General features: G+C 45.4%; 2 protein-coding genes across 2 annotated transcripts in view; both read right to left on the bottom strand.

Annotated features, from left to right (window-relative positions):
• The window catches only part of LOC144100397 (acetylcholinesterase-1-like), a 23566-nt gene extending 15503 nt beyond the window's left edge, over positions 1-8063 (bottom strand). Inside the window, exon 1 of the mRNA XM_077633361.1 lies at positions 7995-8063. The gene's annotated coding sequence lies outside the window, so the exon portion shown is untranslated. The remainder of the gene's footprint in view (positions 1-7994) is intronic.
• On the bottom strand, positions 3268-4985 carry LOC144121624 (uncharacterized). Its single transcript, XM_077654934.1, has 2 exons — positions 4660-4985; positions 3268-3823 (listed from the first exon to the last, which is right to left on the bottom strand). Exons 1-2 carry the CDS (start codon positions 4983-4985, stop codon positions 3268-3270), a joined length of 882 nt encoding a protein of 293 aa, XP_077511060.1.
• Positions 8064-10964: the final 2901 nt, after the last annotated feature.

The following is a 10964-nucleotide window of genomic DNA, read 5'->3' as shown; positions in this document are numbered from 1 at the left end:
CTGCACCATTTTCTTTCCTCAAAAACCGATTTTAAAATTTCTTTGAGGTAGCGCGGTGGCAAATTCCATCCACCATCAGCGTTCACAATGGAAGACAGCTTCGCCAGCCCAGAATGAAAAACAGAAGGCGCATTGGACTGACGATGAAACGCGCGCAATTCTTCTGGGAAGACCAGCTCAGCGATTTGCGCCGCGCGAAGCGCAACACGCGCGTGTCTATTGTCATGGGGGAGTGCCTGCGTGCGCAGTGTGTTGACAAGACTGTCAAGGAGATGAAATCCAAGATCGAAAACCTTGGAAACAGGTACCGGTAAGTGGCCGCCTTTCATTTTATTTTGCCTCACAGTCCACTGCTAATTCACCGCAGGAGTGCTGTTTTCAGATGCGAGGGTGCACACCGGCCACGTCGCACGCTGTTTAGCAGAGTATAGAGCGGAGTATAGACCGAGAGACGCAAATGACGGTTGATTTTTTTCGCGTGCTGAACCTCTGTGCGTATTGAGCAGCTTGTGCTATAGTGCCACGCTTTAAAACAGTACCGCAAAACAGTCGGCCTATTGTGTTTCGCCGTTAACCGGCGCTAATTAAAAGGAATGCGTCATCATTCTATACACATGCCTTTAGTCGTGATTGAACATACACCGCCGCGAAGTAATAATATCTGCGTTTACTACAGTCAGATTTGCAAATGCTTAGTGCATTTGTGCGTAATTTATTTTTATCACATGACTTCCATTTAGTTTAATTTTCTAGTTCTTTTTGCTAGGCATCTTGGCTTTACCTTGTGTCTCAGATGCCAGACCTTTTCCAAGCCTTTCCCCGCGGCGATTGCCTGGTGCATAAAACATGGACACATGTATTAATTTGCGCAGAAACACTGAGGTGCCGAAATATTTACTTGGAATTCACTCCGCTAGACTAGTCCTAGTGGAAGCTGTAGTAATACAGTAAGCACTGATATTAACATAAATGCAAACACATTGCTGGGCAGATAAACAGTGACTACATGTTGAGAAGGGGTGACTCTTCCCAGCAGCAGTGATGTAGAGTCCTCTGCAGCTTATAAACACCACTGAAACAATGTCATACGTTTCATGCAGGTTGCTAAGCCGAAAAAAAAATACCTGTGGCTTACCTACTTCTGAACCCGGTTAGAGAGCGAAAGCTGTGGTGTATCTATCGAGAAACTATACGCTGCTTGGCGTCTGTAACGTTGAGTGCGTTCCGCACACTGGGTAGGCAGCGTGCACACTTTGCCACCCTGGCAGGTGGCAGTTAACTTAGTGGTTGATCGCGAGAGGTTGGTCACCCAATGAAAGCTGCGGCCTATTGCTGCAGTGCCGCGTGTCTGCTACAGCGTTAGCGTTGTCAGCGCTAATGCATGCAGCCCACATCTCTCTCTCACCACCGCCACGTACCTCAAAGCGTGACCGAGTGAGGCGTCCACTAACCCAGGGAGCCAGTTATGCGCCCTTATTTCCTCAAAATAATCGGAGTCTAGAATGTTGTCAACGCAAACGCCAGTGAACACAATGAACGCCGACGGCCTATAGCTTCAGCGCCGCGCTTCTACCCCAACGTTGTCAATGTCAACGCATGCAGCACACATCTCTCTCTCACCACCGCCACGTACCTCAAAGCGTGACCGAGTGAGGCGTCCACTAACCCAGGGAGCCAGTTATGTGCCCCTGCTTTCCTCAAAATCATCGGAGTCTATAACGTTGTCAACGCAAACGCCAGTGAACACAATGAACGCCGACGGCCTATAGCTTCAGCGCCGCGCTTCTACCCCAACGTTGTCAATGTCAACGCATGCAGCACACATCTATCCCTACCGCCACGTAGCATAGATCGCGACTGAAGTGTCCACTGTCGCAGTGGGTCAGTTATGCGCCTGTCCTTTGCTTTCGAAGCTCCCGCTTTTCATCGGTTTCGGCGCAGCTCCGGAGCGGCTGAGGGTAGCTGAATGTCAAAGCGACAGAGTCAGAGTACCCGGGTTCGAACCCAACCGCGGCGGCTGCGTTTCGGTAGGGGCGAAACGCAAGGGAACTCTTGCAATACGTTGGCACCAGCTGAGTGGCAGCAGAGGCTATCTAGACAGAGCGAGCGCACGGCTCCGGCGTAGCTGTGGTTGAGTGGTCATGGTTGTCACGTGACTAGGCAGAGGCGAGCACTCGGTTTCGGCTGTGTGACGTCATAGCTGTCACGTTCTTTCTCCTCGGTTCAAGGTCAGACTCGCGCACATGGCGCACACGGCGAAGAAGTTACGGATGGGAGTAGTAAGAGCTTTCGCTTTTAAAACAATTTTACAAAGTGCCATCACATGGCGTTTCTACAAAAATATTGCAAGATTCCTTTGCCGCCTACCTGTAAATGACAGAAACCTTGTAGATGAGACGATGGGTGGCGATGGCGCTACTCTTGAAATGATAAGTAAGCTTCTGCAGCTCAATGCAGGACTCCTAGCTGTGAACCCAGCGTGAGGAAGACGGTTGTCTGTAACTTATCAGGAAGCAAACACATTGATCCTCTATGGCATGACACATGGGAAACTTGGCATATTTATTGATACATTACCCACAGCGCCCCTTGCGGCTGAGTAAAACTGTACACATGAATGAAAATTGCACATGAGAAATGTCACAGTCACCACAGAATGCTAGAGCAGTGTGAATATTCAATATAGGAATGGGTTAATAGGCCTGTTCATATTGTGAAGGCTGCATGCAAGAGGTAATTATTTTTCGCTTCTGTGGTAGCTGCCAGATGACTCCTTGGAAGCAGTCTCTTCACAGATATGTTTACATGCGGTATATTTCTTGCTTTGTTAGATAATTGATAGCATGCAACATGGGCATGGAGCATCATCGGTTGACGAAGACTCGGTAACCGATGCCACTAGCTGTCGGACGCCTCCGGCCCCAGAACATGAATCGCCATGCGAGTCTGCTGCGCTGCCCTCGACCTCTTTACCACTAACACCCGGCACAGAGAACATCAGGAGTTCACAACCAGTGGCAGCAGGTCGCCAAGCAGCCAAAACAAGCCGGCATGACACAGAAAAGAATCTCCTGGCTGAGCTGGTTGACACAAACCAGCTGTTTTGCTCAGACATTAAAGAAATCTGGAAGGAAGAGATGGAGCTTCGGAGAATGGAACTGAATATTCTTCGAGAATCAGCAGCCACGGAAAAACGTTTGACTGAGGCGCTGCTCAAGTACTTGGAAAAATAAAGTATGTGCTTGAGCTGCATGTGTATCACCGGGATTACTGGGCCTGTTTCCAAAGATATTCGGCCAGTGCGGCCCTTACATCCTGGCCTTCACCAGCGCAAGCCTCGGTGTTATGTGAGGGCTGCTCGTACAGTGCATTATAGGTGTGCGCGTCCAGTATCCACTGCTCCTCCACATCCTGAAAGGTTTCGCAGATGTTGTGCAGCGTGCAGGACGCCCTAATGACCTGCTTTGCGTTCAGCAGTTTAGATTCCATTCTCTTTATGATGAACTTGAAGCGGGCCTTCGCACGACCGAACGCGTTCCCCACAATTCGCCTTGACTTTGACAAGTTATCGTTGAATATTGCCTGCTTGGAACCGCTTGTGGCATTTGGATATGGCTTGAGTAAATGCGGCGTTACTGGAAATGCCTGGTCACAGAGTATGATCCGTGCTACTGGGGTTGCTTCAATCACGAACACAAGCGACTTGAAGTTGTCACTCTCCACGTATTTATTCAACCGTGACCGGCCGTAGACATGGGCGTCATGGCACCTGCTCGGGCTCCGGACGTTCAGGTACAGGAAACGGTAGTGGTACCTGCTGTACCTGCATGTAAGAAGAGGGTGCCAGCATGCTGGAGAAACCGTCTGAAGTGTGTTAAAAAATTTGAATATTGAAGCATAAAAATACTAACAGATGTACATACATAAATATTTCCATTTATATAGGTTTCGTAGGTGATGAACTTTGTTGCCTTAAAAAAAAACACTGGTTAAAGATGCTTTTCGAGAAGACGTGCTCTTTTGTGAGCATAATTTAAAACAAGCAACTGACATTTAAAATTGGGCACACAAGATTTCCTGAAAATACCTGCTGCATTAGTGTGAAGGAAGAAATATCTGGCAGAGATGCTAGATCTTGCATGCTATTCAATGTGTAAGAAGAAAAAAAACAACGGAAGTTTTCGTGTGCCTCAGAGAAAACGAAATGCCCGCACCTGCCAATAAAAGTGCCGATGCAACACCGTGCATTTGAGTGGACAAGCTACATATGCCTAAATATCCCAAATCTGCATTTTTAAAAGCTTAATTCTATGGTACAGGTGCGGCCAAAAGTAAACGAGGCACGCTTTTGCGTTCTAACATTTTTCACTCGCTTCCTAATTGAGACTGGCAACTGTGGTATGTGCAGGCTTGTAGTAGGCGACAGTTGGCTTTCTCATGAACAAATAATGTTTCCTGATGTCCTATAGCAAAGGCGAGATTGCAATTGGAACGGAATGGAGTGCTCCGTTTACTTATGTCCGCGCCGTACCTGCTTTCATTAAGTCCTACTTATTGATTTCTTACAGAAAGAACAATTAATGAAGTCTTAGATCATCTGTTCTTTTGTCTTTGCCCTGCATTGCTATTCACTATTTTAAAGGCAACATAAAAACCTACCATCCGTTGTAGTTACAGTAGTCAGCTGCGTCTTTCTTGGGCGGAGAGATGGCGCAGTGGCAGCCGTCTATTGCGCCGATGGCCTGCGGGAAACCAGTGACGGCGTAACACTCGCGAATGTGCTCGACCATCTCCTCCTCTCGCTGCATGTGCAGCCAGGCGCCTTCAAGAACGTCAACGACTGCCCCGCAGAATTCCCTGTACACAATGTCCACAGTAGAGCGGCCGATGCCAAACAGATGTGCTACTGTCCGGTCCTCGGCGTTGGAACACAGGCGGTGCAAGCCAACAGCTACGTGTTTCTCCGCGGAAATTGGCTTCCGCATGTTTATGACCTGGCGGTGCAAGACGCACTGAAGCGATTGTACCAGATACCTGAACGTGGCAGAACTCACGCGGAACGCTCACGGATAATCCCCGACGAAGTGGACGCCCAAACAGCAGCCGACGTGAACGTATTGGCCAGCAGACGCAGCTCCAAATCTCTTGCCGACTTGGCGCGTTCTTGAATAGCAAGCTTCAGACGCTTCAGCCGGTTTTGGTGCTTCATTGTTAACAGCCGCAGAGCTAGTAATGTTCCTTTCCACTGTTGGTCATTATTCACTGTCAAAAATTCGCCACAGATCTCGCAGCCCTCCGTACTGCCAACTGCGGGAGGCATGGCGGGTGGGAGGGATCGTGAGTGGCTTTCAGCCTGTCTTGCTTTGGATATTTCAGTGGATTGCTTGTTGACAATTGCTGCTGCATGGCGTTGCAAGAAATTTTTAGAGAGTCCGTTAATGTTTAACAGTGTACAACCAACAATAAACAGAACATATGTATATGAAAAACAAGATTTGTAACGTTTTGTTGTCATAGCAGTTCGCTGATGGACATCGCCATCAATTTTGAATGCCATTTTGTGTTCTCGTGTAGAACGGGACCACCAGATCACAATGAAATTCGGTGTGAATGTCATTTCCTGCGAATGACGTTTTACGTCCCGTACATGGGGCTTAGCGTCCCAAAACGACTCAGGCTATGAAGGACGCCGTAGCGGAGGGCTCCGGGTAATTTAGACCACCCGGAGTTCTTTAACGTGCATTGACATCGAACAGCATACGGGCCTCTAGCACTTCGCCTCCATCGAAATGCGACCGCCGCGGCCGGAACCGAAGCCGCGTCTTTCGGGTAAATGGTCGAGCACCATAACCACTGGGCCACCGCGGCGACTCCTTGAGTGCACACAACGCGTGAGCGGGCGGATAGGACGCCCCAAAAAGTTTCAGCAGCGCGAAGTGGTTCTTTGATGTCAGCACAGAGAAATTACGGCCGTATTTGCGCTACGACGCAAGAGCTCATGCTAGAGTGGCGAACGACCAAGATCACCAGACTCGAAAACGAGCGCTTTGTTGGACGAACTGTGCCAGCAGACACCGTATTGGGTGCTTGGTGCGAAGCAGATAATAAGGCGCCCGCTCCTCGCATAGCAACTGGATATCTTAAAACACGTCTGCGGGAGTAACGCATCCATCGCACAGCATCTTCCACGCCAACTTCTTTGTGCGAGGCAGATGAGCAGTTTAGTCCCGTCAATTGTATAACTGGGTATCATGCCGCGGCGCTGCATTGTGCCGAATGTCACTATGAGTGCGCGTTGGTGCCGGTATCGTTGCAGCGACTGCACGTTAAGCCGCTCTTTGTTGTTACGCTTGGCACTAGGATATTTGCAGCGTGGGCTGGAATTATCCCCATTTACACAAGCACCACGTGGTGCCTAAACTTAGCTAAAAAACGAGAGCGCGCCATGTTTCCAATCATGTATTTGGCTTTCCCGTAAGCCACTTGGTCACTCATGATTCAACTAGTCGTTGCGACAGTGCATCGTTTGTTTGTGCCGTCCAGAACGCACACGGACCACAAAAGAAAAACGGTTTGAAAAAGCTGTGAACCATCACTTTGCTGATATAACAAACACTTTGGTAAGAGTGCAAATTGCCTTACGACCATTCTCTTTCTGTTATTGTTCCTAAACGCGCAGCATGGCGGGATAAAATTAAATGACCATTTAGCGCAAAAAATAGCCTAACGAAATATTTCGTGGTCCGTAGGGCCACACAGAATCGCGGGACATAGCGGTTTGGTCGTGATGACAGGGCAGCAAAAATATAGCCAGCGGGTTCAACGTTTGTTGTAGATTGGGGACATCGGTTAATGCCATTTGCTTGACACGCTGATCGCTCTAGTAGTTTTATTTGGTGCCTTGGTCGCAGATAACCTTGAAACCTTTTTTAAATCTCAAATTATCTGTCCAGCAAGTAACAGAAAGAATGTGCTGGCACCGCGCCATCCTGGCTGCCCTAGAAGAATCTCAGTAATAACACAGCTGGCAACCAGCAGTTCGCCAAGATACCATTCCTTGGAATACATCTGCGAACGTAGTGAACCTTGCAGCTTACAACTAATATAATCATTCTGTAGGGGTTGCTCCAAACGCCGGACTCTCGTAAGGAAAGTCTGAAGGTTGTCCCTATATAAACGCTTATCTCTTTAAATTAAAATGTGCTAAAAAACCGGCTTATGACAAAAAGATCCCAGGACGATCACCACCTGCAACATGAATCTCGGCGACAGCTTTCATTGATAGGCATGCAGACCGTGTAGGAAGAATACGCGTTTGATACAGCTGGAAACTGTCTTTAAAATGTACAGAGGCCATAGAAAAGGGAAGAAACGAAGGTGCAATACCATCGCTACGTTCTTGTGACAGGATACAGGTGAAGACACAACAGTAGCGCTGGTGTTGTGCCCTCCCTTTATTTCTACCTCGTCTCGGCGCATCATTTCTTTTAACTACCCCCCTCCCCACACACAAACACGCACCCATTTCTTTTAACGAACCACCCTCCTCCCCCCACACACGTCTCGGCGCATCATTTCTTTTAACTACCCCCCCCCCCCACACACACACACACACGCACCCATTTCTTTTAACGAACCACCCTCCTCCCCCCCCCCCCCCCACACACACACGCACACACGCTCACATGAAGTTTCAATGTGTAGTATACTGAGTTGAAGGAAACTGAGGGAAACAAACACTAAGTGAGACACATTTTCAGGACAGCGCGTCCTATATGTGCTATGTAGTGACACACGACCACTTATCGCACAACGCGATGTAGCCACTTGGAGTGCCGCCTTCCTGAAGATCATTTTGATGTTGTCCAACACCTGCTGCCAGCTTTTCTTTTTTCCCTCTATATCAGCGCACAGGAAGCAAGCAGTGGTATCGAATGATAGGACTTCAATCACGAAACGCGATCTCTGGAGTTTTATAAAGAACCGAGCCTCACCATGTTCCTCCTTTCTTCACTTTCGGACGGGTTGGAGAAGTAGACCTTGCGGCCTCATCTGCAGGCACGGGAGTCATTACTGCACTTCTTCTTTCCTAGCGTAGTATTGAGCCATGGCGATGGGACTGAGCAGAAGCATTCTTCTCTTTCTGCTATTGCTTCAATGCTTCCTTTGGCTCAGCAAAAAAATAAACAAAAACAGAGCATGCGAGAGGAACTCTTTAAATTTTAGCGGGCGTGTAAACATCGCTGACATGCTACTGTACGAGGGGAAGGGAATAGGGGAGAGAAAGATAGAGGGAGAGAGGTGCAGATAGAGCGTGAACTAAATAAAAAAGTAAATAATAATAATAATAATAATAATAATAATAATAATAATAATAATAATAATAATAATAATAATGTTAGAAATAAGAATAATCTTTATTTTCGGTGCACAGGAACAACCCACTTGTCTTGGTGCTCGTGCACCATACACACGCACAAAAATGTAAATTCATTTCCCCACCAAGGGAGACAATCAATTGAGGTAATGCAGCAGTCAAGGCAACAGAAAAAAAAGGCATATAAACTAGGCGTGACAGCGAGCATAAAGCATAAAAAGCGAAAACAAGAAAACAGCGAGAATAACGGGAAGTGGAAACAGCTAGAAAGGAACAGACGTATAAATAACTAACAGAAACAATAAACAAAGAGAATGAACACGAGAACGACCGATAACAGCCAAGTACAGCATATAGCAAAATACAAACAAGAATAAAGCCAATACTAATATGAACGAATATGAAACCTCTGAAATGCAAGCTAGAAATACAATCATACACAATAAGAAATGTAATTAGTGAACGCGTTACAGACAATCAGACATGAGTACACGGTTTTAAAGCAATAATATCAATGAAAAAAGTAGTAGTGATGAAACAATTACGGTGAAAAAACCAAATTAATACATGGTGGAAAAGCACAAGCCAAGTAAAGACAAAATGCTTGAAAGGGGAAGTCGTATATGAAAAAGGAGTGCTCAAAGTGGAACGTCACGGACATCCAATATAAACGAAGGGAGAGAGTTAATAATAATAATTTATTTTGTCACCGTCAACAGCAATACAGGCGAGAGAGGCCAGCTTAGAGCCTTTAGATGGCTTGTAGGACCGTGCCTAAAAAATACATACTGACTGAAAAGCGTGAATCATGAGTAAATAGACAAAGAAGCAAAATCATAAAAAATGAAAAGAGCACACTAAGAATTAGTAACTCGTTTCAAAACAAAACTGAAAAGAGCATAAAGGCGCAAAATCTAACAAGGCGAAGCAGATTGCAGTAATCCTAAAACTAACTTTGTCATTGATTCTTGGATAATTCTCTCAGCTTGCCTCCAGAACTAGCCGTTAAGATTTCATCCGGCAGTTTGTTAAGAGTAACCATGAGCGCAACGCCTGGCCGCATCTTATCTTTTGTTTGAACGAGGAACAATGTGACTGTTATGTTTTCTAAGTTTTCTCGTCGGTGTAGATTCCTGTTTAAATTCATTGCACCAGTAACGCTTAAGGACAACTGTATCGATCAACAAACGATTTGAGGTCTGGGAGCCTTAGTACAAGGAAGATATTTGCAGCTGACAAAATGGGTGTGCTATAAGCAACGTTCTTAGGAATATGCTTTAAAATACTGTCGATCCTGCATATCCAACGATCCGAGCAAAACGCAAAGATATGTACTAATACCATACTTTAATGCACTGTATGCCAAAGCATGTACAATTGTTTTTTTTTTCCAGATAAGAGCACAAAACTTTTGATATTAAGCAACATCCATGCCACTGACCTCTATTTAAAACATACATTAGATATGTGTTGATGCCAATAATAATAATAATAATAATAATAATAATAATAATAATAATAATAATAATAATAATAATAATAATAATAATAATAATAATAATAATAATAATAATAATAATAATAATAATAATAATAACAACAATAATAATAATAATAATAATAATAATAATAATAATCTTTATTGCCACTTTGTATACAGTACAAATGAGTTTCAGGCCCGTCAAAGCCAACAAGAGGCTTGCCGGACTGGGCCTGGCAGTCAAAGCAAAGCGACAAAATGGCAGGAGATCAGTAGAAAACACTAATCGCTACAAAGAACACTAAAGTTAAATTATTACAAAATTCGCGAATAGAGTTCCAAGATAAGTAGTATGCAAAAAGGGAACAGAACAAAACAGAATCACGCGCATTTTCTTGATAAACAAAGAGCGACCGCGGTCAACATAAAGCTTTCAAGTGCATCTTCAGGTTCTGCAAAGAGGTCATTTCAAAAAGTTCATAAGGCAATTCATTAAAGATTTCAGGCACATAAACGCCGCGTCTTGATCTACCATACCGCGTTGAACTCCACGGTACAAAATAACGAGTCGACTTCCGCAACTTTCTACTCGGAACATTCAGCACTAAAAGTTGGAATTCCAAAAATGGCGACAAACGACTGTTTGAACAAATAAAGAGCGAAATGATGGGAGACTGAGCCATTGAAAAACGTTAGCGCCGAATGGCAGAGGGGAATTATATGCAATGGAGTTTAACATGTTTTTCAAGAGCGTATTCAAACGGTCATACCAACGGGAAGGACACGAAGCATAAACAGTGATGCCATACCTAAGTACACTATACGCGAGCGCATGCGTAATAATTTTTTTCACGGCCAAGGGCGTCAAATATTTCACATTAAAGAGTAACCATGAAGCCTTACGAAGCTTCGAACATACGTAAGCTAAGTGTTCATGCCATTATAAGCAGCCGTCGAAGACCTCACCCAGATATTTGTACGAGTTTACATATTCCACCGGTTGACAGTGATCTGAAACATGTTCATACAAAAATACCGGCTTATATATAAGTGATGTTTTTAAAGGAAGGAAGGAAGGAAGGAAGGCCTCAGACGTTGCTGGCACAT

This window comes from Amblyomma americanum, chromosome 1 (genome assembly GCF_052857255.1).
Source record: "Amblyomma americanum isolate KBUSLIRL-KWMA chromosome 1, ASM5285725v1, whole genome shotgun sequence".
Taxonomy (NCBI): Eukaryota; Metazoa; Arthropoda; class Arachnida; order Ixodida; family Ixodidae; genus Amblyomma; species Amblyomma americanum.
The sequence above is the reverse complement of the archived record's forward strand: the minus strand, read 5'-3'. Positions and strand labels throughout refer to the sequence as shown.

Excerpts from the sequence above, each read along its gene's own strand:
- LOC144121624 (XM_077654934.1), bottom strand. The coding sequence starts at position 4,985 with ATGCGGAAGCCAATTTCCGCGGAGAAACACGTAGCTGTTGGCTTGCAC. Across the intron at positions 3,824-4,659 it reads TACTGTAACTACAACGGATG|GTACAGCAGGTACCACTACC; the intron begins GTAGGTTTTTAT and ends TCTTACATGCAG.